General features: G+C 39.2%; 1 protein-coding gene across 2 annotated transcripts in view; it reads right to left on the bottom strand.

Moving 5' to 3' along the window:
- The window catches only part of UBE2U (ubiquitin conjugating enzyme E2 U), a 31,405-nt gene extending 5,749 nt beyond the window's left edge, over positions 1-25,656 (bottom strand). For both annotated transcript variants that reach the window (XM_042461318.1, XM_042461319.1), the window contains exons 1-10: positions 25,491-25,656; positions 24,996-25,147; positions 23,342-23,423; positions 19,950-20,042; positions 18,470-18,567; positions 15,593-15,719; positions 14,756-14,840; positions 11,328-11,416; positions 8,260-8,341; positions 991-1,088 (exon numbers count right to left, since the gene is read on the bottom strand). In XM_042461318.1, coding sequence (XP_042317252.1) covers positions 991-1,088; positions 8,260-8,341; positions 11,328-11,416; positions 14,756-14,840; positions 15,593-15,719; positions 18,470-18,567; positions 19,950-20,042; positions 23,342-23,423; positions 24,996-25,064 — 823 coding nt within the window. In that variant the 5' untranslated portion in view covers positions 25,065-25,147; positions 25,491-25,656. The remainder of the gene's footprint in view (positions 1-990; positions 1,089-8,259; positions 8,342-11,327; positions 11,417-14,755; positions 14,841-15,592; positions 15,720-18,469; positions 18,568-19,949; positions 20,043-23,341; positions 23,424-24,995; positions 25,148-25,490) is intronic.
- Positions 25,657-26,158: the final 502 nt, after the last annotated feature.

Raw genomic sequence — 26,158 nt, 5'->3', positions numbered from 1 at the left:
GTGGTATAGTGGGCCTGATACATCTGCAGGCTAGTGATCTGTGAACTGGAGCATCCCCAACTCACCATGCCCTATTTTATTCAATGCATGAAGACACACTGATGTGGACACATGCACACCATTGCCCATTAAATAACATGGGGCATGACTGTCCATGTTTTTTCCTATCCACAAGGGATCCTGGAACCGAATCCCTGCAATGGGAAGGGTCCAACATATGAGATTCTAAGAGAAAGGGATCATGTTAAATGTTAATAGCATTAGGTATAACTGTTATAAACTTTGTTGCAACATTGCTTGACAACTATTTTGTTTATTATGTCCTAATGCTCTAAAAGAAACTGTGTTTAAACCACTGCTGTAGTGGCTGTGTTGTTAATCTCATGTGGTGTGCTGGAAATCTCAGTTGGGGATCTTTACTGACATTAGACAGATGACATAGGAAATTGCTGAAAGCAGACTCTGAATTTTAAGAATATCCAGTTTTTTGTGTGTGAAAAGATAATTAACATTTCTTAAAGTGGACAAGCTCACCACAAGAAATGCAGCCCTGAGGAATGATCTGAAGCAACTGTTCAACAAATAAGAAACAGAGGCCCGTTCCGCATGGGCAAAAAGTATGTGCCGTGCATGTACTAGGGTTAGAAAGGGGCATCCTTTCTGGACGCCCCTAACTCTAGTACACACTCGGCCCGTACAAAATGGCAGCGCCCGTTCTACACAGGCTTCTACCTAGCTTCCACACATCGTGCAGCAGAAATGATGCTGCCAGTGTGCCATTGGCGCTTTGGGGCACCATTTCTGCTGCGCAAAAAGAAGCCGCTTTTTGGGGCATCTTTTTGCTGCGTCTGGGAATCACACGGTTTGTCCGCTGCAGTTCCCGGAGACAGCAACAAGCGGCGCCGACAGAGCGCCCTTTTTGGGCGCTCTGTAAAGCACCAGAGATACCTTTGTTACATACTATAAGGTTCACAAATGTTCTTGTCTTACCTGGAGTTGGATTTGGGACATGATGGCTGACTGTCCGGGTTTCTATCAGTTTCTGTTTCTTAAATCTTTCAATAACTCCAAACACAATAAGTTGATGTCTGAAATGGGAAAACAAAGCAAAATATAACCCCAGGCCCAAGAATGACTCTATGATTCTAAAATGAAAACTGTCTTACATATCTAGGGGGGAAAGGAGGCGTTATTTACTGTAACATTAGAAATAAAGAGATCTCTGTAATTTTCAGTTGATCTCATCAACATGAAAAAAGTTTAATATTAGGGCACTGTAATGGAATACAGTTAACTCTCACCAGGAACAAAGGTATTTCAGCATATAATACTGAAGTAACTGGGCTAATTCAGATCAATAATAAATATTTAGCTGACCCCGTTCTTGAAGTCTGTGCATGCTTTTCATTAGGAGAAATGATTAGGAACTCTCCAATGCTAGAGAGAGGGAAACACTTCAAGAAACATTGCAAGGATGATGGTGTGGCAGGGAAGGGTTAGCATGGAATTTGTTTTTCCTTTAAATGGGACACATAACCACTTTAGTAATTGTGTATCAGGTCTTGTCTATATAGACCCAAAACATTTTCTATAAGCTTTTAAAAATACAGACATGGCAAAGGTTTACAGAAATGATTAAGTCTTGTGTAATTAGTGGTGCCACTGACACTGTAAAACAGATGACTATAGATAAATAACAGTTACAAATTTTACACACAGAATTATTTTGCAACCATGATTTGGTTGCATAATTGAAAGAGGAGAGAATATATGGATTGGCCAACTTGAACAGTGGTTTGAGTTGGACTGGTACGCAATCCCAGTTTTCGCCTTCTGGGCAAAACTTAACTGGGAGGAAAGCCAGCTCAGTGGTCTGGGGACAATGGGACACCCTATGATCTCCCCCACCACCCCAAAAATTCTGTACAAACTCTTGATTTACAATACCCTCTTCCCATTACAGCTGAAATGTATTTTCAGTTAAATGTACATTTAATTTGGTTATTCTTCTTTAAGCCACATGGGGGCATAAATGATTCAGATAACTAAAAGAATTGCAGTGTGCCTTCCTTATGTACCACACACTAAAGGTCTTCTGTGATCAATGTTTGTCCATGTGTCTTCAAATCACCTGTCAATTTATGGCAATCCTATGAATTTCATAGGGTTTTCTTAGCCATGAATACTTATACATTGCTAAAATCTCCCAATTCTGTCTCATACTGTTTCACAGAATCAGAAATTCTTTCCCCAACACACATTTTAATCAGCTCATATCTATCATCAATCATATGCACTCTCCCATTGTAATTTGAAACTTCTGTCTGGTATAAATATTTTCATGCTACATTGCCTGGTACACACAAATTAACAAGGGTCAATTCTGATAGTTTTAAGACCTTTGCCAGCACATTGGAAAATGTTATAATCACTAAGAAAGTGGGAAAAAAGAAAAAGGAAGATGTTCAAAGCTAGAGAAAAAGCTGCTGTTGAAATTGTTTTAGCTTACATTCCAAAACCGACGTTTATTTCCATTTTTACAGTTTGAAATGAAGTACTGTATTCACATCTGCACTAATGTTTTAAAATGGAAAAGATGATACAATTTTATAAAACTGAAACAAAATTAACACCAGTAACTCATGAGGTGTTACTGCATGGTGTTTATGTTTCTAATGGATCTATATGAAAACATACAATCTCACATGCACCCCCTTGGTCTACCCAGAGTCAGGAAGCAATGGAGAAATTATGCTCTCTTTTACAAATATTAGAAACTACAATGTTCAGACAGGTTACTCTGACCCCTTTCTTCCAGTGTTCCCAACAACTGGAGTTTTCTTAGTCCCATGCAACTCAGTGGCAGGCTATGAAAAATAAACCCATCTCTATAGCTTTATCCCAGGATTTTGATGTCATCTTGTGATGAAGAGGCTGAAACAAAGAATTAGTTTCTATATACATGATGTCTCCTTATTTAAAATTCAGGCTTTTGTTGTAGGATGTACTCAATCTTCCAGAAACACTAATGAGGAGGAACATTAATTGATAAACCTGTAGCATGTCAAAACACATGACAATATGCTGGTGTTCCAGTGATATTATCCAGATGTTGTAGGAGATAATCCAGAAATAACAAATGTTTAGTATCAGTCAGTAACTGTCTGTATGTAAGTGGAATCATGATATAGCATTTTGGTGCATAATATTCTTTATTAGGTCCAGGAAACGAAAGAGACAATGCCAGAAATATGTAGCTTTTAAAGAGACAAGTGAGAGTTAGTGACTGGCTGAAAGCTTTTTATCTTCAAATAATACAGTTTCTGCCAGAGTTCAGAAGAACTTCACAAACATCAGGCACTTACAGACATGCACCAACAGAGACTAGTTCAGCAACATGCATTGCCTTCCAGTGCAAAAACAGATAACAGTTTAATGAACAGTCAACAACTTAAAACATCTCCCATGCCAATTATAACTGTACTGAGGAACAGCATTCTGTAGGCTACAACAACTGGGTAATCTGAATGGTATAGCCTTGCCATCTTTCCTTCACCTTCTATGACTATGGGAAGTCCGCTATGGGAATGCTCAGCTCACTGTCTGGTAGAACTTCCAGAAAACCAGTTATTTACTTGGTTCAAGCTGGTACAGGAGGAGTTTGATGTGGCAGCCACAAAATTAGTGGTTCACTTTTGCAACACAGTTTATAGGAACAAAGGCTACATAAAAGGAAATAGCCTTGCAATCTATTTTAAAATGTTTTATGCATTTAGCTTTAATCACTGTGATAAAATTATATCTAGTATATAGCTGAAATTATGACTGTCAGGCTGTTCTTTTATTTCTACCCAAATCTACATGTTAAAAGAGAAACCGTAAATGTTGGAACATGTATTGTCTGCCATAGGGGAAACACCAGATGGATTATTCAAATCCATTCAGATTCAGTACCACATACATAAATTTGTCTTTGGGAAAATCCACATTACCATTTTGACATGTGAAGCAGCAATATTAATTGCCAGTGGATTTTAAAAATATAATTTTCTAATATATCTCACATATTATACAGTTAATAATCAACATACTAATGCCTGGTACTTTAAAAATTAATACTTTCAATATACTGATATTAGAAATGTATTTGACTGTTTCACCCTGTTCAGAGTTGGCTTGCAAGACAGATCTGAATTAGGACTTCTCAGCATAGTGAAACATATCTGTGCCATTCTATACTGATGCTAACAAGTGCTTGGACAAAAGTGCTGCCTGAAGGCATTTTGTTCTTAAAGCAGAACACAAATGACACCTGCTTGCTACAACCTACTTTTTTTAAAAGTGTTGTTGCCCCACTCAGAGACTTATCCCTGCTTTCAACTATCTCCCCTCTCCCAGCATGCCACCTAAAGCAGATCACTTTGCTCGGATGCATGGCAAGTTTGGCCCTGCAGGTAGCAAGCAAAGCCACATCATGCATTGCTGCAGCCCTCATCCTTTCACATACAATAAGCAAGCCTTTGCTGTTCAAACCAAGCAACCGGTCCAAAGAACAATTTGAAACACATCTAGGTGTTCTACCACCAGATGGCAGTGAATGGCGACTCTTGCAATCAGACAAAGTAAAATTGGGGGCAATGATGGAAAATTCATAGCAATTTCCTTTTATGCTCCTAAGAAATTAATATGAAAAAGCTGCTCTGATTCACCGCAAGGGCTTCTTTCTCAAACAGCACCAGCTTGTTCTTGTGTGTGTGTGTGTGTCTGTGTGCGCACAGACATATGGGTCAAAAAAGGACTTTCCTAGTTTTTTGGAATGTTGTCTTGGGTCACAGAGGATGCTGTGGTACTACATAATGAAGCAATTATCAAATACATAAAACAAAGAACTTCTGTTAAGGGAAATAAAACAAGTTGTGTCAAAGAAAAATTAACCCTATGATATAGGAGTTTCTTCAGAAAGAAAAATAAACTAATTGAGTCCATGGTTTGCTTTCTTTCAGTCTGAACCCCAAATTAAATCTTGTTAGGATTTCTAAGAGCTTGTTGCTTTATCAAAACTATCAGATGAGGTGCCTCTCCCAAAAACACATGTAAGTATATGTATGAAATAGTTAGTTGCAATCTTTTTAAAGAATATTTGTTTAAAAAATGAAATACACAGCATGAGCCGTACAAAATAGATTCCACGAGACTATAATCCATATTGCACAACGTTCAGACTTCATAATAATTCCGAGGTCAGAGGTGCAGAAGACAGAATATTTCTGTTCTCAGAGGAGGCCTCAAAAATAAATGACCATGATGAAAACAACTCCCTTCACATCCCTAGAAATAATCCTCTTTATATACATATAATATTCAAATTTAGAAAAAGACAGGATAAAAGAATTATTGGCTACATAAGCTGGAAAAAATAGAGTAATCACAACAAAGAACTAGCTAAAAGAAGTACCCAATTTTCTGTTGTGTATTTAAGTTGCCTCATTTCCTCAGTAAGTATAAACAAACTGCTCATGTTTGTACCTTACACTAAAAAAATCATAGTTTTAATGACATGTGCTACCATGAACATGGCCAAATGAGACTCAGGCTCATGTCCAACAAGCTTCCCCTTAACCCCCAAGAATGTGTGGAAGCAGGACTTTAGAAACATTTAGGGTTTATTTGCACTGCAGAAAGAATCCACTTTGACATAGTTTAACTGCCCATGCTCAATGCTATGGAATTCTGTGAAATGTAGTTTTGTTTAGGCTTCTCTGCCAGAGACCTTTGGTGCCGCAACAAACTACAAATCTCAGATATCCACAGCATTGAACCATGGCAGTTAAAGTGGTGTCAAACTGGATTATTTCTGCAGTGCGGATGCAGCCTCTGGGAGCTTTCAGTTTTAATGAAATGTGGTTTGCTGGCATAACGGATTGCGGTTGACACTATCTATGATCAGTTTCAAAGAAGCCAACTTCAAATTGTGGTTTTTGAATCTGATCTGTTGAAACTAATTATAGTGTTAGCCACAGTTCTGAGTCTGGACAACAAGCAATTGTGAATAACTAAAATTGGGAGTGAAAACTCTGAAGCTCTCTTCTCCAGTGAAGGGAGAGGAAGTGGGAACATGTGAAAATGAGTCTCAATCATGATTGATTTATTATTAATTTATATGTTACCAGAATTCATAAACTGCTCTTTGCTATTACAGATAGCACTGTATATACAGCAAGTATGACTAAAAATCATATAAATATAAAATATAAAACTATAACTTACAATTTATGAAGCAACTGAAAAGCTGCCAATACAATAACACAAACAGCCTAAATAAAAATGTCCTGAGTAAATAGAACAACTCAGCACCAGGACTTCAATATTAGCATGAGATGTACTTTGGAAACCTTTCCACAATCAGGGCACCTCATGAACAGTTGGCCCTCCATATCCATGGATGCTTTATACACAAATTCAAGCATCCACAGCTTGAAAATATTCAAATATATATACACACACACACACACACCAAAAAGCATACCTTGATTTTACCATTTTATACAAGGATCACCATTTTACTGTCCATTGTACTTAATGCGACTTGAACATCCATGGATTTTAGTATCCATGGTAGGTCTTGGAACTAAACCACAGCAGATACCAAGGGCTCACTGTAGTTTGTAATTACCATGTACAAGAATTCAATTCCAACACATCATTATTGAATATTTTTGTGACATGTCTAAGGCAGATGGAAAGAGGTGTATGCCCTGTTTGGAATTATGAAGAAAGGTGTGTGCCCAAGATAATGGTTATCAAGATGTTCCTCGAAGAATAAAGATAGGAAAGTGCCTCATCTCAGAATCACCTCAATAATTATAAGCTGCCTTGCTGGAATTCTTGGAAAATGATTGCTTTTTTCCAGAAAGGTTATCTCTTTGCTTGAAATGTTTATGCATATGCACTGAGAAGCCTTATCACATGCCCCATGGGAACTGCACTTCTCTGAACCAGCCAAGACTGAAAACCACCTGGAAATTCAACCCCCCCCCCCCCCCGCCCCAGCTTCAAATGTAAGCAAACACACCCAGGAAAACAGAGGGTTTTACATCTAGATAAGACTAGAAACTACACATTCCCAAGAAAAATCAAGGAGACTGTCTCAAGTACTAGGGGGTAAACTGAAATGATTTTCTAATTTTCTTTTAACATTCACCTTTATATAAAAAAAAAATACCACCATTTCAGTGAGTTCTTTACTGCTTCTCAAAATTGAGAATTTCCCTGATTCCTTTTACAGTCCAAATGGGGTAAAAGTAGACGGGAGACATCCAGAGAATACATAAAGGCATCTGGCCAAAATTTTGCTCATTTGGGAAGCTTCCTTGAACTTGGTCAGACAAGTTCAGAAATAGCAGAGCTGCCTTGTTCCTGAAGGTGAGGATCTTTTTGATCCTCACATTCGTTGTTCTCTGGGCTTTAACAATCATTCGTTGGTCTATTTCTTTTGCTCTTCCTGAACTCTATTTAGTGTTCAAGATTGCAACAAAAAATAGACAAAATGTTGATGAGTAGCTTAACATATATGCCTGATCTCTTTTTACATTCTGAGGCCCAGGACAGATGGGCCCAAAGAAGTCGATATTAGGGTTCAGGAACGCACGGTACATTCCCAAGCCCTAGCACGTCACGGCAGTGGTATCATGGCAGCATCCCATCCACACGGGCGCTGCCATGATGACATAAGCGACACACAGCATATAGATGTCACTGCACATTGCTTACATCACAATGGCGCATTCGTGACATGAATGCGCAGTCCTAAAAAGAACTCATTTTTTCCAGGTTCCTTTTGGGGTGGAGGGACGCCGGGCAGTTTGGCTGCTGTGGCATCCCTCTGCAGGCAAACAGGCCACCGCTAGCCAATCCTTTTGGGGCAGTCTGTACTGGGCCTGAGTCAGAAAAGACTTTGCGGTGAAATGAATTTGTATTTTGAATAAGGTAATTATAAACTTTGGGGAATCCCTGTCTCTGACAGACCTTAATTGGGAAAGATATGGCTATAAAATAATAATGATTAGAAAACAGGAAATCCTAGGACTGACAGTTTGCTATGCTCTACAAAATTCTGTGTGATTTATCTTGTGGTTTAGGTATTTAGAACTTCAGCTTAATGCTATTTTAACTTTATGATTACAATAGTAAGACATTCAATACACTATTATGCTTGCTGAGCTCCTAGAAGTGTGTTTCAAATGTTCGTAATATACTTACATATTTGCATCCCATTCTCCTTTGCCCACATTCATTGCCGTCCATTCATAGTGGTTTCCTATGAAGTCTGGGTCGTCAAACACTAGAAGCATAAGTGCAAATAATTTTTTTAAAATAAAGAACATGTTAACTATTAGAACAACAAGTCGGTAAACTGCTTATACCTTTTCACATAGCATAAAAGATGAAGGATTTTTTTTTAAAAAAAAAACCTCCAATGGGCTGCATGAAAACCATAGACACTGATAAAAAATAAATGTAATACAAAAAATAATTCAAGGGCCCTTCAAGAGCCCTGGTTTGAGTGCTTCTGTCAGTGGAGATTAGGCAGTTGGCAATCAGGCAAAGGAACATCTCATTGCTTAGTCCTTACTAAAGGAATGTCCTTGCTTGGCAAGTAAAGGAAGGTCATTCCTTTTATTATTTAGCATGTCAGTTGAAATAATCTATTTTTTGGTGGAGGCTTTTAAAAATTATTATTTAGTAGCTTCTGTGCATCATTATTTTCTTGCTGTTCCTTTAAAATCAGTACTCAAATTGTTTGTGTCCATTTTAAGTTTTAGAAGATCTTATTGTATTTACTGCTTTTTAGTTTTATCACTAATGCATTTTTTCTATATTATGTATACTGCTTTGAATATTGTTTTAATAATTTTAAATAGTAAATTGTTTAAATAAATACATAGTCCTAGATATTAAATATTGAATTATAAGATGTATAGTAACAGATGCCACTTCAGATATCTAACCATCTACATTTGACTTTTGATATTCTGCAAGATTATCTCTCCTGTTTAAAGAAAAGGTACACACACACACACACAAAAGATAGGGAATTTATCAGTACTGCATTAGAATGCTTTTAATCACAGGGCAAATGTGACCATTCTGCAGGCATAATTTTCTCATTGTGAATAGTTAGCAGTATATAACATGAACTATTTTGCATCTTAAGATAGAATTGATGTCTGGCTAATTTTAAACAGGTCTGAATTCCATTCACATACAATTCCCCCCAAGATTAACTTCACACTATGTATTTTAAAACAAAAAACCTCTCATTCACATTTCTTATATATTATCACAGCAGATATAGGTGTAATTGTTTCACATGTTATATCTGTGGTTGCTTTACTGTTAGCTTTGCATAAGCTTTGGAGGAAGTCATAGTTCATTAGTAGAGCACATGCTTTGAGTGTGGAAGATCTCAGGAGTCATGTGGGGCCTTAGGCGCTTTCCAGACAACCCAAAAGGGCGGTCTGTAAAGTGCCCTCATTTGCTGTGCGGAGGAGCCTCAGCAGCCAAACCGTGCGACTCCTCCGTGCAGCAAAAAGAAGCCGCAAAAAGTGGCTTCTTTTTGCGGTGTGGTAATGACGCCGCAAGGCGCCAATGGCGCACTTGCAGCATCATTACCGCACTGCAACATGCGGACACTAAGTGTCCGCTATGTCAAGATGGCGGTGCCCATGTAGAATGGGCGCCGCCATTTTGTACGTGCTCGGCACATACTAAGGTTGGGGGCGTCCGGAAAGGAACCCCTTTCTAACCCTAGTACGTGCTGCGCACGTACTTTTGGCCCATGCGGAACGAGCCTAAGTGAGGAGTTCAGCCATGACTATAGTCCTTATAATGAAAATAAATTTTTTCTTAAGGAAACTTTGCATCAAACTTCGTTAAGGCTTTTGACTTAAAGAATACATTCAGCACATGCTCCATATATACATAATGTAACAAATATAGGCGAGTTACACACCGCCATTTAGTACGTATTCTATACGTACTAGGGTTAGGAAGGGGCGGTGCTTCCGCACCCCCCTAACCCTAGTACATATAGAATACGTACAAGATGGCGGCGCCCTGTTCATACGGGCACCGCCATCTTTACGTATCGGACGCTGTGTGTCTGGACGTCGCGCGGCGTTTATGACATCGCGAGTCCGCCCCAGGCGCCTCGCGACGTCATAGAGGCGCTGCAAAAAGAAGATCCAAAATGGAGCTTCTTTTTTGCTCCGCGCGGGAGCCGCGCGGTGTGGCTGCTGCGGCTCCCTCACGGAGCAAATGGCGCCGGCGGGAGACTGCCTCAAAGCGGCGGTCTATAACCCGCCTATGTAATAAAACTCTGTATCACTAGTGTAATTTAGTGTATGCTAGGATAATTTTATTATCCATACAATCCAAAGGACGTTTTGTTTCTTTCAGTTTTTTTGAGTAGCTCTAAGATTCCGGGTATGGCAATGCACTAAGTGACAGTAGAAGTAACTGAAAATATAGTTTAGATTAAAATCCTACACACTTTTAACAATGTAAATGTATGTCTGTATAATCACGCTGGTTCTCACCACCATGATCCTGACGGTATAATGGGTGCTGTAGGATTGTACTTCCCACCCTATAAATCAGAAGGGAGGAAGAGGGCTGTGTATGTGCTTGTGGAATGCTTTGCTACACTGGGACTACATATACATATGTAGTCTTGGAAATTGAAATCACTTGTGCAATGGCTCTCACATCAGTGTAGTGCCCCAACAGGAATACAGCCTTGTATTTTTTTTTTCCTCACACCAAAATGAAAGAAGGCCAGAGACCAACTTCACACCACTCTTAGCTTGCAGCCACTGTGATTTGTAGTTAATTTGTACAGACTTCCACTTAGTTATTCCACCATATATACCTGTACCAGCCCTTTTGTTGGCTGCCAGGAGTTTGTACTGGATGAAGAACATCCATGATCGGAGTGCATGAGATATATAAATTAGAAACAAAACCTTGTAAAAATAAAATAAAGTAGAAGATAACTGTGTTACTCCATAACAAAAATCCAAAAGCCACATTCTTGTAATATTTTTAAATGGGACTTACCAAAATGCCAAAGAATCATGTGTGCTCTTTTGTTCAAAAACTTCCTCAGTGTAGGATAGCACTCCTGGGAGTCTGTATGGCTTGACTTAAAATTGCAGCTATCATACTGGGAGGTCATGAGAATGAGCCCTTGCACTTATTCAAACCTAGCACAAGATCAGAATCAGGCTTGCTATGTTTAATTTTGCTAAACCAAAGCATCAGCTTACCTGGGGTTTTAAAATTTTCAACTGCCTTTGATGTGGCAAGTTTAAACCATGTCAAATAATAATCTTCATATGATATGGCTTTAATCTTTCTGAAAACATACATTTGGAACAAAGGATGAGTTTTCAGGGAGGATTATACAATTAGTTATTTGACACAGATTTCCCTACAGAATGTTTCACAAAGCAAAATGAATAAAAAACCCAGAGGTTTCAAGGGCTATATGACTCACTACTCACCTTCCACACAAACGAAGGCAAACAGGAGGAATTTAAAGAAACTAGAGCCCTACCTTCTTATTTTCAGTCTGTAAAAGCCAGATCTCTCCCAAATTCCCTTCCATGGATCAGTTACTTTAAAAAAAATAAGCTGTTTCCCTTTATAAAATAATTATACTATAAGGAGTTACTGTGGCTTGCTACAGAAAAGAAACAACACTTAATCCATTTATTAGAGAATATTTACTAATACAATTTAACACAGGAAGAATAAATAATACATATCCAATCCAAAGAATGCAATTGCAAAGTGATATATTAGAGTAATGTATAAATAATATATATAAAATAAATCTGGTTCCTGGAATAGATTAAATTGCTAAAACATATTATAAAAGAAAAAAGATCAAACAAAAAAAGCCCCCAAATATATTTTACTACTAGATCACAATAAATAATCACTAGTGTATCTAAACAGTTGCATACCATACATAAATTATAGATAATTTTGAATATAAAGAGATTATTTCCAACCTTATCATGGCCCCTTCTCTACAGGAATAGTAACTAAGAGGTTGTACAGACTGGCGATAAACGTTGGCATCGGGATGGAGTAGGAGCGTGATGATCACATGCCATGAGCTCCGACTCTGCCCCTATGTCGCCATGATGCCACACACCCCACTACATGGCAGGAAGCATTGCAGCACTCCCTTGGCACATGCGCTATGCCAAAGGAGCACCAAAAAGCTGAAGCGCTAGTGGCTATGGCGCCTTTTCCATGCCACAAAACGGAGCTGCTTTTTGCGGCTCCTTTTTGCTCTGTGGAAAGGCCAGTTCAGGGCTGCAGCTTGCGGTTGCTACGGCCCCAATCCGGCTAGGAAAGGGGCAGCATCACATTGTCCCTTAGGGGCTGTCTATACAGCCCCTTACTCTTCATACTTGCAATGGCTCAAGCTAAATTGCACCATTTTGGGACTATCTGATGCTATCTGATATCATTAGTTTGCACATACATTTGGCATAGCGTTTTCCTACACTACAACTCTCAGCACAGGTTCATTTGGTTTATCCCAGACACCCAAGGCTCCAACAAGTAATGTGCAGACGGAGACCTTGCATTCCCTATGTTTCAGTACAATAGCCAGAGAGGTGTATTTCTGGTGTTTACACTCTCTAGCCTCCCTCATGGCTGATTTCCTGTTCTCAAAAGAACAATGAATTCATTCCATGTAAATAAGAATGCTTTGATTCCTTTCTCTATGTACCAATGGTGAATAAAGATGATGAAGACATAAACCTTTCCCAGAATTGTGTTGGATTTATTTATTTGTAATGCTGCAACATTTGGGGCTGCTTCATACTGCTGTATCGGGACATGCTTTCATCCATGGGAGAGACCACATGGAGAAAATGTGGCAATCACATTTTTTTTAATTGGCAAGGGCTTATTTATGCCTCTTCCTGTGCTATGCAATTGATGAGAAAAAGGATGGGATCTTTCAGAGTTTATCACATGGGGAAAATTGGAACTTTAAATGGGTAAGAACCCATGATTATCCAGTGTATTAGGCGCAAATGGCTTTCACACGATGTTGTGTGCAAACCGCATAGAATCCAAGAAGAAAGTGACATGAACCAGCGAACAGGCATTTTCAGGGAAATATGAATTCATTTCCGCTTCATTCATGAATTTGCTTTTTTGTGCAATTGCTGTAGTATGAAAGCAGTTTATTCATGGGATTCTCCCTGGTTTTGTGTTTATTGCCAGATTTCCCATGGTTCTTTGGGGCAAGTATCCAGTGCTGCAGGACAATATGGGGCAATACCGTAATATTGCTTATAAAGCTCCTTTTCATAGCCAGAGCTTTTAAAACAAACAAGCTGATGCAAGGGCAGAGAGAGGGGGGGGGAGTGAATAAATGCTTGCCTCCTGGTCTGAGTCCCCATGCCCCCCCTCTGTGTGTGTGTGTGTGTGTGTGTGTGTGTGTGTGTGTGTGTCCTGCTTCAGCCCTCCCTTCTAGCAATAGCACAGCGATCCCAAAAGGGATTTGGACTTTAGCTCCCAGAATCCCACGCTACAAGGTTTTTAGCCTCCCCTGTGAAACCATGCTGGTGCCCCACAAAACTACAAATCCCAGGACTCTGTAGAATGGGGCTGTGCAGTTAGAGTGGTGTCAAAGTGTATTATTTCTACAGTGCAGATGCACCCATAGCCTGCTTTTTAAAAAGGAGGAGGTTTCCTTTACCTATATAGGTATGTTATAGCAGCTGGAATGTATGATTTACTGAACTTCTTCATTTATTTGACTTCCTGGACACACCAAATAGTACAAAATGGTTGCTAATTGGGACTAGCTACATGAATTATAATTTCCAGTTCTGAACAACCACATGAGCTGCAGATCCATTTTGAGGAACAATACAAAATCCTGGATTATCTATAAAGCCCTAAACAGGTTGATATTGACCTTATGTCTCATCAGTGTTGTATTAGATTCCTTCCTCCATATCCCTGCCATCTAACATTAGGAGAACATTGGCGAAAGAGTGAGAGGTTTTTACTCATAGTCCTCAAAGCTATGGGATGCTTGCTGCATAAGTCGATGTCACTTTGGTGCTAAGCAAATAACTTTTTATTTGTCTGGTATCTCAATATATAGCATACAGGAGGAGTGGTTAAAGTGTGGCTGGCCCACAGGCTGCATACAACCCCCATGGCTATTTTTGTGCTGTCCACAGTGCCCCAGAGGTTTAAAAAAATGCTCTGAAATGCTCCAAAATGATCTGTAAGTGGTGTAGAGGGCATTTCCACAAAATCTGCCCCAGGTGGTCAAAATGAAATTTTGCTAATTTTTTAATGCCTCAAAATGCCCTTTAGGAATCCAGGAAGGCCTCAAAACATGATTCCATGTCTCCTGCAGGGCTTTGGAGGCAAACTGGTGTCAATTTTAAAAAAATGTTTGGATCTCTTGGAGGGTTAATGTGGTCCCCTACTCTCCCTGTTATAGAGAGTAAGTGATATTTATTATGGTGTATGCCCATTCTGTTAAAAATCTATGGTTTTGTTTTAATGCTGCCTTTGCCATTTTATCTTATAATGGCTTTATGTCTTTGGCCTTTTTGTCATTTTATTGCTTGCCAACCTGGGAATTTTTACCAAAGTTTCTCTTTAAAAATATATTTGGGTTCTTGTGGCCCAAATTTATTACCTGACTTGGGCACGCTCCACGTTTTCTTCAGGGGGAGGTAGAAACTTGATTGGTGGAGGATATATTTCTAATTTTTCAGCAATATCTATAAAAGAGAAGTTGCTTTTAAAATAGAGTATCTAAAGTTTCTGCTTGCGATAGAAGCAAGTGTTTGTAAAGAGCAGCAATAGGAGCTTAAAAGATAGTCAAAAGTCTGATTTGTTGATCCTTTATAGAACCCATGATGAACACAACCAATAAATCAGGCAAGTAACATATACAATATTATCTAAAAAAGGAATGGTCACATAAATTTGGAAGGCTCATAATTAGTGGAAAATTTCCAGAACCATCCATGTTTCCATTGAGTATACTTCAGACATATTTCTGATTTCTTTAGATGAAATTAAATTGTATGGAAGATGCAGATCACATCCAAATACAATGGCAAAATTGTGGTCAATATGTATTTAGGCTCAAACCACAATATCGAGTACTTTGGTTGTGGTTTGAGCCCATGCACTGGTGTGCACATACTTCTAAGTATGTGTGATGTTATGATAAATATGGCATCTGAAGGAATCATTGGTGTAATCTTCTCAAACATCAGAGTTACTCTTGTCTCATGATCTTTGCATCACCTCTGAGCATTGTCTGGCAAATGTGCTTTGTGAGATCACAGATCCGCCTATAGAATCCATACTCAAGTTACACTGCCAATCACACTAATTAAAATTTACTGCTATGTGTAAAGTACAAGTTTTTTAAAAAGCTATTTAAATGGTTTCTTCTAAAACTCCCTGTGGTGCTCAAAGAATATATTTATGACTAATAGCATAAAGCATAGAGGTTTATTACCTCCTAGGTTCTGGCTAGCTTCGACACACTGTATAACTCTTTGTCTATACAGGGGATAATTGTTCTCCAGCATGATAGCTGCCTCCAAATTCACCGCATTATCCAAGACCGGATTAGACAGCAAAACCTGTGTAAAGACACATGCACATACCAGTTTGTAAAGTTTTATTCATCATCAGATTCAACCAGAATGTAAATTGGTTTTATGCATGCATAAACACAATTCAAAGGTTTCTTTAGACATGCTTGTGGAGATACTGGGCATAAATCCTGCTCTATGCTTGCATGTTGATTAAAAAAAGAGTAATCAGACTATATCTCTTTTCTTTCTACTCTGTCTTCCTCAATGGGCACTTTCCTACAGGATGCCATGGCCAAGCACAGATAAGGGACAGGAGATAGAATGAAGGACCCAGATCAATTTATTCCTTCTCAGCTATTACATCCATTCACAGAGAGCTTACATCCCAAATCATGTGATGTAGTGAATGATGAAGGTCTGACCAGATAAGATTAACGCTTGCTCCTAGCACATATAGCATATACATGAGGATTCTTGAATGCTTAATATTCCAATGGAAGAACAAGGATTCTTAGCAATATAGCAATAGTTCTGAACTCCATTGTGTCTCTTAGCCCTTGCGTCCTGCCTAATGGAAACAAGGAAGGTGATCACCAACAGCTTTTTCCCTTTTCTTTTTTGGTTAGGATTCATCCATCTGACAGCATTCAGCTGGGTATCCCAGAACTGGAAATTCAGGTATTTATGTCATGGTGGAAGGAACACCAACAATTTAACTGGAGGAAGGAACATCAACAATTTAAGAAACACATATGATATCATATTACTAGCAAAAAATAACCAAGATGTCAAAGGATTACTGAAGCAAGTGCAAAGGCAGGCTTACATTTGTATATTAAGAAAACAATAATGCCAACAGTTGATTTAGATAACGTTAAAGTAGACAATTAAGTCATTGAAATAGTTTAAGGTTTTCCATACCTTCGGCCAGTCATTAATCAGAATGGAGACTGCTGTTAATAAATTAGAAGACTAGGACTTGGAAGGGCAACTACGAAGGAACTAGATAAGATCCTGAAGTGTCAAGATATAACATTGAATACTAAAATTAGGATTTTCCATGCCATCATATTTCCAATTTCTATGTAGGGCTGTGAAAGCTGCAGAGTGAAGAAAGCTGATAGGAAGAAAATCAACTCAATGGAAATGTGCTGGAGAGGTGTTCTACAGATGCTGTAGACTGCTATGAAGACAAATCAATGGGTCCTAGGGCAAATCAAGCCTGAACTCTCCTTAGAAGGCAAGATGACTAAAGCAAGACTGTTAAACTTTGGACATATCATGAGACATATCATGACTCACTATAAAAGTCAATAATGGTTGGCAAAGTATAACACAGTAGGAAAAGGAGGAATACCGCAATCCAGATGGATAGACTCAATCAAGGAAGACACAGCCCTGAGTCTGCAAGATCCGAGCAAGACTGTTGATGATAGGGTGACTTGGAGGTCCCTCATTCGTAGGGTTACCATGAGTTGAAGTTAATGACAACACACAAAGTATAGTGACAGAAAGCTAGTCAGCTTTTTTTTCACTATCCACCATCATCTCCTGCAAAGTTATGCAGTCTGTGCAGAACAGTGGTGAAATAGTGGCGGATCCTAAACATCATCACTATGTCATCTGAAAAAGCTTGTCAGTCACCTTGCCATTAGCAGTGTCTGAAGTGATCCCACACACATAATATCCAAAGTAAACATGGTTATTACTGCTAGTGCTTTTACAGATAGACTGCATCTCATTATATTTTACTAACTATAACAACAATCTTGTTGAAATTGTATCAGAGCAGGCTAGTAAGAAGCACAATAAACACACAAACAAAATGAACTCTAAGGAAAGAAGCTGCATATTTCAAAGCGTAGTTGAAAGATAAAGCCAAAGAAAGACTGTATGAAAAAGACAGACCCAGACTCACTAGGGAAGCCATTTTGGAGTCCATGACAGGGAGGGAAAGCCAATGGCCTGGTGCCATGCTGGCTGCACTGACGTGTGTCTCCTTCCCAGAGTACTGCATCGTTTTGGCAGGCTCCATGCGATGGAGGGAAACTGTGGGACTGCAGTCATTTCCCAGGGGTGGCCTTCAATGGTGGAAGGCAAAGTTTTCACTACAGGATGGCAGGGTGCAGAAAAGTGTAGCTTTTGCTGACCACTCAGTTGGATGAGATCCAGATTTTGTGATGAGGCCTGCATGCCTATTATACCCAATGAGGATTCCATTACAAGGCTTTCAGTGTGAAAGCAGCACAAGTCATGTCCAGCTTCACATCCAGGTGATGAATGATCCACACTGAGGTTTATACTCAAATGGCATCACACCTGCTGTTACTCCAGAGGTTACCAGCATTCAGACTGTGTGTGATTCATCGAACAAAAGCTATGTTGGCCAGTGTCTGGATCTGATCTCTTCTGGGTCAAACCTTTCACAGCTGTAACCAATAAATCTTGAGGTCTGTTTTTCTATTCAAAAAATGCAAGTGTTTATGGGTTATTTGCTGAAGCATCCCACCTCACAATTTAGCTGCTAGAAACTTCAACTGGTGCCATAATGCATTCAAAGCAACATCTATTTCTTTCCTCTCAACCCAAACTGTCAAACTGTATGTATTTGAAATGCAGAGAAGTTGCAATATGTAACAGAGGAAGGACAAATGTTGAAAGAAATAAAATTCCACTGGACTATGTTCCTTGCATTCACTTAAGCAGCTGTTAGGATTCTTCAAAATGCAATACTAATTTTAATTCTCTCATTGACAACAGAAATAGTAGATAATTATGGTTTGTACTTTCTTTACCTGGATACTAAGTAGTATACTAGTTATTGTAAATTTTGGGTTCCACTTGGTAAGATCATCTAGAAAATCCACACAAGGTCTCCCAGATTGTGGATCCACTTGGATGGAGAAGAAAAAGGGGAAAAAAATATCACAATTTGAGATTTGCACACTTACATGGTAATCAAATGCTTCAAACTATGTATAACTATTATTTTGGCAAAGCTGGAACCAATTATATTCTGTACAGTGAACAGTGAAATAAATGTGTAGCAATATGAAAGATTATTTATAGTTTTTAAAAAAGTATATCCTGTTGTATAATAGAGAATTCAATGCAGCCACCCACAAATGTAGAAACATTGAAGAAATTACAATTGAAAAAGCAAAATAATCACAAAAGCAGAAACAGAATAACTTAACAGTTTTATATCACCTTCAGTCCCATTTTGGGGGAAATGCAGAATATATATATATATATATATATATATATATATAATATTAGCAAAAGCTAATAAATAATCAAAAGAGTATGAAATCCATACACAAAACAAAATGAAAACAGACTTAATATTACAATGGCCTCCTTAAAGTCAAGTTTTAATCTAGAGTCTCAGAGCAGGCAGCTTTGTTGGACAGAGCTCTCTGTGGCGGGACTACTGAAAAGGAACTGCTCTTGGTAAACATAAATCAAATTTCATGAAAGGAGCCCTGGTGGCACAGTGGTTAAATGCCTGTACTGCAGCCATTCACTCAAAACCACAAGGTTGCGAGTTCAAGACCAGGAAAAGGGCCCAAGCTCGACTCAGGCTGGCATCCTTCCAAGGTCGCTAAAATGAGTACCCAGACTGTTGGGGGCAAATTAGCTTACTTGCTAATTAGCTTACTTGCTGTTCACCGCTATGATCTTTGGAATAGCGGTATATAAATAAAACAAATTATTATTAATATTATTATTATTCATCTTAAATAAGTAGGAAATGAAGGAGGATCACAAAGAGTGAAAGGAGAGCATGCTGCCTCTTTGCTTACATGAGAGACCTACAGTACCTCAGTAAACAAAGTTTTTAACAAAGAAAATTTTCATTCCAAAAATGTCTCTTGAATATTCAATCCATCTTGGTATACATGTTCAGAAGACTTTAAAACATGGCATGGTCAGCTACCAAATAGATTAGTTTAGAAAGCCAGTAGAGATGCAATGGCTAGAGCTGGCTTTGAATGGCTCACCCAGGCACTTTGTTGGCAAGTCAAACTTTCTTAACCTAGACAATCTCACTAGGTGAGGCTAAAATACTGTTTTGAGCTCCTTGGGAAAATGTAACAAGTCAGTGCAGGGGATAGACCTTCACTACTACTGACAAAAGGCTGCAATTATTAAATTACTTTCAATTGCTGAAGCACAGTCTGAAGTACTCTCTGAAATACAGGAGCTTTTGAGGTTGACTTTTGTGGCTGTTCAACCACTATTGGAAAGCAATATGATCAATAATATCCTTACCATTGGGATGGAATGGGATGGTGTTGAAATTAACTCGTGGGGGAATGTTGTTGTAGTTTTCATTGTACCGTAGCGATAGTTGGAGTTCAGCTCCTAACAGAGAGCAAAATATGTATAACATATATAATATGTGAGAATATAGATGCTTAAGAAAAGTAGAGGCTAGTGAAAGAAAAAGTCATCCTTGGATGCATTTTAGAAGAAGCTTTCAAATGGGTTCCAGAAGGTTCAAACTGTTTTTGCTTATTTACAAAAATGCTTAATTGATGTGGTGTTTCATACCACACAAACAATAATAGGATGATTTTTTATTTCACTAGCCTCTACTTTTCTTATGATTTCCCCTTTGGCGGCCAGACTTACAGATTTGGACTTTTTCAACATGTGTGTGGGGATAGCCAATGAGGCAAGCTTAGCTCTTTTCTCCTTTTCTCTGTTTTGCTGTTCATTCTCAGTAAGGAATTCTGGTGGCAGCTCCCATTTTGAGAAAAACATTTGCTGAAACATGTCTAACTATTATGCCATTTTTGTGGTGTAGGAATCTATCCTTATGCTTTCAATGTTATTTTTGCCTCTACTGTCAAATTTTCTGCTAAAGAAATAATGCCCAGGAACTTGTTAACTGAGGTGTACCTATAGACTGAAGCACAGGACAGCTATTTTAATTGAATTGAATTAAAAGTGTTATCTCCATACAACATTGTTATACAGAAACATAAAGAAAATAGAATATAGTAAGGAAAAAAGTGCTGCTTTTGTTCTTAGATGCCTCCCACTATTTCATCAAATGTTGCAATATGAAGATGTCATGGCTAGAAGAGTAACTATTGGGACTCATCTGATAGTCTGCTTGGTCACATTGTACTACTAACTTTTCAGAACAAATGGACCCAGTTTAACTGTGTGGCTCTCAGCCAGTGATTCGAATTCACTAGATTTTTCTAGTGAATTTTCAATTAACACTAAAAATGATAACTCTGGCGGGATACAGAATGCCCAAATGCTCCGCCAGGGAGCCGCAGCGCACAAATCCCGCGGCTCCATCACAGAGCAAAAAGAACCCACAAAAAGCGGGTTCTTTTTGTGGTGCCTTTGTGACACCTCAATGAGCCAATGGTGCACTTGTGGTGTCACAAAGGCACCAGGACGTGCAGACGCTAGGCGTCCATCACGTCAAAATGGCGGCACCCGTATGTACAGGGTGCCACCATTTTCTGCATCCAGTACGTACTAGGGTTAGCCTAGTATGTACTAGGGTTAGGGAGCGTGTAAATGGTGCGTGCTCCCTAACCCTTTTGCTGCCGCCACCATGCTACAAACTGCAGGTCTGTATCCCACCATAATTTAGTAACCTAGGTCATTAGACTTCATTAGAGTGGCTGTATCTTTCATTGCCACAGTCAGGAAAGCAGGAAAGTTTGTCTCCTGTCTCAGAATGACATGGGGTTTTGTGGTGTCTGAATCAGGCCCAATTTGGGCTGGCAAGCACACTAGGCACCACACCATATCCGTTCCTTGTGCTGAGCAACATAGGAAAAGGGGATGGCCTGACCCTGAAGCCACTGACACCACATCTCTTACCTGCAGAAACTCCATGGACCGAGGCCTCATAGTGCAGCAGTGCTTCTTCAGAGGTGTTCTCACCATGTGATCAGGGGGAGTCCCTCTACCCCTCCGTTCATTAATTGAACTGGTGATCCTACCCTCTGGAGAAGTGCTAGCACACCAGGAGGCCTAAGCACAGAGCTCCTGTAGTTAAGGAATGTGGAGATGGCTCTGGGGGTGGGCCAGTTGTGCCAATGTGGTGTCAGCATGGCTGGCCTGTGTAAACAATGCTGCACTGCCGCACTGGGTTTGACCAAGTGCATGTGGGTGCCATTGGGGCCAGTCTGGGGCCAGCTGTTCAGTATAATACTCCAGACTGGCCCTGGACTTACCACCTCAGAATGTCAGGCTTTTTAGGCCTGTATGAAAAGCAAGTGTTTGGAGGAGTAACTTGTGACTCTCTTCAGGAACATTTTATCCTCTATTGATAATGTCATAGAGTGGTTTTCACTGTATATTATTATATAATAAACAACTATTATGTAACATTATTTGGAGTGAGCTCCTTTTCAAGCATTAAGTGTATTACACAGAAAGTGATAGGCTCTTGAATGATTAAATAAAAGATTTTCATCAAACCTCTTCCTTATTTTCTTTTCTCTCTTCTCACCCTTCCCATTCTGTTTTTTATTTAAGCCTTCAGTGAGTTTGGGCATTTAATAAGTTTGGAGTTTTGAACAAAATGATAAAGCTATTGAAATGTATGTATTTTTATTACTTTCATATCTCTAGACATTTGTAAGTTCTTCAGTGTGATTTTATGGTCAGCTGCTACCAGATGTTGACCACAGAGTTGCACTGGAAAAACTAGAGATGCCTAGAGAGGTGTTCTCCCAGGTAAAATTAAAGGTTTTATTTGTGGTTTTTCCACTTTCATGGGGTCCTTCACCCCTAACCTCAGCAAATGTGAAGGGCACATTGTACTTACTAAGTAAGTTAATGTAATTCTTTCATTATCTCATAAGGTGATTGAAGAAATAACTCAATTTAATTTTTCTATTGGATTTACTAATTTGAAAGCTGCTATGCTCTTTTTACTTTTGTTACCAAGGTACTTACTGTGCATGTTTTACTCTACGTTGGAGACATACCTGAGTAACAACTGGCTTGTATGTTTTCAAAAATGTGGGCCTCAATGTGTTTGTTTGCAATGGTGGCCTGTGGTCTGGGATAGGGGCTATTCTGCCATTGTGGATAATGCTCATCCTACTTTGGACCACAGGTTTCAGGTGTCTGTTTATGCCAATAGTTCTGGGTGTAAAAGAACAGGATTCTCTAGTCCATTTGACTTTAGTATTAAGTTACGTTTCCATCCACTCTACTCTCTCCACCTTATTGCTTTTTGTAATCTATTGTGAAGAAACCCAGAGCCCTCCTTGGTCACAATGTTGTGCACATTTTGTTGCTCCTGATAAAGGTAAGATAAAGCATGACAACATAGACTGTAATTATTTTGGGGAAAGGCTATATAAAAAGCAATAATGCAAAATTAAAATATCATATCCATAGTTAGTTTTTTTGTGGGTTTTTCAGGCTATATGGTCATCTTCTAGAAGGGTTTATTCCTGACTCCTTTCTAGGCAAGCATTCTCTGAAGATGCCAGCCACAGATGCTGGCAAAACATCAGGAATAAACTCTTCTAGAACATGGCCACATAGCCTGAAGAACCCACAAAAAACTATCGATGCTGGCCATGAAAGCCTTCGACTTCACATTGGTATCCATACTTGTTTTGGCAGTATAATATCACACTGTACTACAAAGGGCTGGGATACAGGATAGTTACCTTCCCACAGGGAATCCTTCAGTCCTCCTATTTCAGCTACCCATTCCATCAAGTTGTTTTCCACAGGATTAAGAGAAATGCCCTAAGGATGGAGAAAAACAATAGCTTGACTAATATACTTTATAATACAATGGCCTGATTCAGCCTTAATGGGAATCCTCTCCCCTTGATGGAAATCATCTCCTTAATGGGTATCTTCTCCCCTTGAGGGAAATCATCTCCTCTTTCATAGGTTGCAGGAGATTGTTACACATTAGATGTTAAACCATAGTTATTTATAAGAGTCTGAACTTTGGGAACTGTTTTGTGGAGGGGAAAAAACAGTTAGCTGGCATTAGCCTAGTTCTGAATCCTTGGTTTGAACCTGGCTTGTTCTATTTAATTACAGTTTTAGTGACCAAGAGGATCATAATAGAACAAGCCAGGTTCAAACCATGTAAACCCACTCTTTAGTGCTGCAGTCCTCCCCCAGACTGCTGGCAGAGAGTGGAAAAGCAGCAGAGGAGTGCCAAGCTATATTCCCATAGCTGCCTGAACATCAACATCATCTGCCAGAACCTCTGGAGGACCCCCTCCCCAAGATATCCCATTGTGTGTTCAGCCATAGGAATCTACCTGGACACTTCTCTGTCACTCCTGTGGTCTCCACTGGCCATTAAATTGGGAGCCGCAACTGCCAAATCTGTTTTTGGTGGTGGTAAGAATGAGACATCTCATTATACCTGTCTGGAACTTTACAATCCATCTCCCAATCCAGGGCCTTCACCCATGTGTGATAATAGCCCATCATCCCATTTTAGACATCTGGTGATTGATAGGTCAGAACTTCCTAGTGAATTGTAACTCACTTGTATCTGTCTCTAATCTCCACATTATTTTCTTTAAATTCAGTGACAGAGTGTGCTGGGAAGCTGGTTCTCCCACTGTTTTTTACATATTGCTATTTCTGACATTGTATTGTGCCCATTTATTCTTTTGCATCAAGACCAGCCTTTCGATGGATGTGGGGCATGCAAAATGGCATTGCTAAGCTGAAGAACCTTACAATCCATATTTGCAAGGTCTCTGACTATTACGAGGGTTTAAAATATGGCAACCTTATTGTAGATCCAGCATGGGGTAGTGATTTGAGTACTGGATGATGGGTCTGAAGAACAGAGTTTGAATCCTGGCTCGCCCATGTAAACCCACTGGTTCACCTTAGGATCATCATCAGTCGGAAATGACTTGAAGGCTTTCAACAACAAAATCTTATTGTAAGATATGGAAAGAAGGAAGGGCTGCTGCCATTTAACACATGATCCTAAATATTAATAGTGCAGTTTTGAGGTGATAGCAGACTAGTTCCTGGCAAACTTGAGTAGCAAATTGGTTTCTTTCCCTCAGGGGTGGAAAGAGGGTGGGGAATCATTTGTTTAATTTAAATCATTTAAGAAAGCTAATGCTTTTCATCTACCCTTGTTTACTTGAAAACTTTAAATAAAAGCTCTCTATCCAGCCAGGGCTTGTTCCAGTCATTCTAGATTTATGGGACAAGGGGGGGGGGGGAGAGAAAGAAAGAAATTGCTCTATTGTATTTATTAATAAGAAATAGGATAACAATTGGCAATCTTGTCCAATATAAACAAAATGGGTGGAATCCAACTATACTCACAAAGATGTTGGCTTCTTCATACTCTAGAAACTCTTTTTCCAACAGCAAGTAAGCTCTTGTGTGCATCATATTTGCAGGAATCTTGTTCTTGTAGTTATATAGGGGTGCAGTACTTGGATGTTTTAACCAGCAGAAAATCTTTACAATTTCTCCTAAAAAATAAAAATTAAAAAAGGTTATAAAAGTTATTTTCTTCAAACTGGTAAACCCAACTCACTTAGGGACGTGCAAGGTCAGGATGACCAGACGTCCTCCTTTTCCAGGATACATCCTCCATTTTAATCTTCTGTCCAGGAGGAATTCCCAAATGTCCTCCATCTGGAGCGTGACTGAGAAGCAGGAATTTATCTTTCTAGCAGTTTTTAGCTTTTATTGTGGAACGCCCTTCATTTTTTTCCTTGAACGCTTTACATTTTACTGTGCCTTATCCTCCTTTGCGATGAGGGCATCTGGTCACTCTGTGCAAGGCAAATACTAGTAAACAGAATATATTACCTTCGCAATTCAATCCTGAAAGAGAGGATGAGAAACCCTCAGCATCTCTAGGCTCTTAGGTACTGCTATGTGAAGAAGAGCAGAGAGGTCAACCTTGAGCCACTGCTTATCTATATACAGCGTCCCCATCCAGAGGAAAGCTAGAGCAGAAAGGCAAACTGCAAGGCCTGGGAGATGCTCTGTTTATAAGATGTTACCTAGCAACAGAAGGTTTTCCTCCCTGCAGTGAATACAGTTTGGTATGTTGGCATACAATTATCAACCAATCGACACAGGCCTTCTTTGTTCCTTTTGGGCTCATCCAATCAGAAATCACATTTATCCCAGCATGGTGACCGCTGTTCTCAGTTCCTTCTTGCACCTTGTTGCACTTTTTGAGAGAAAAACTGTAGCCTCAGCTTCTTTCCTGCAGTTAATCTCTAAAGTGTTAATCTACAAGCCCTTTGCCTAGTACTGATATTCCACACTGAGGCTGCATCTGCATGCAGAAATTGTGCAGTTTGATACCGCTTTAACTGCCATGGTTCAATTTGCTATGGGATCCTGGGATGTGCAGTTTGTTGTGGCACCCAGGGTGCTCTGTCAGAGAAGGCTATGTATCTGGCAAAACCAAAGAACATAATAATAATAATAATAATAATAATAATAATAATAATAATAATAATAAT

The sequence above is a fragment of the Sceloporus undulatus genome, chromosome 4 (assembly GCF_019175285.1).
Source record: "Sceloporus undulatus isolate JIND9_A2432 ecotype Alabama chromosome 4, SceUnd_v1.1, whole genome shotgun sequence".
NCBI lineage: Eukaryota > Metazoa > Chordata > Lepidosauria > Squamata > Phrynosomatidae > Sceloporus > Sceloporus undulatus.
This window is presented reverse-complemented; position numbering and strand designations above follow the sequence as displayed.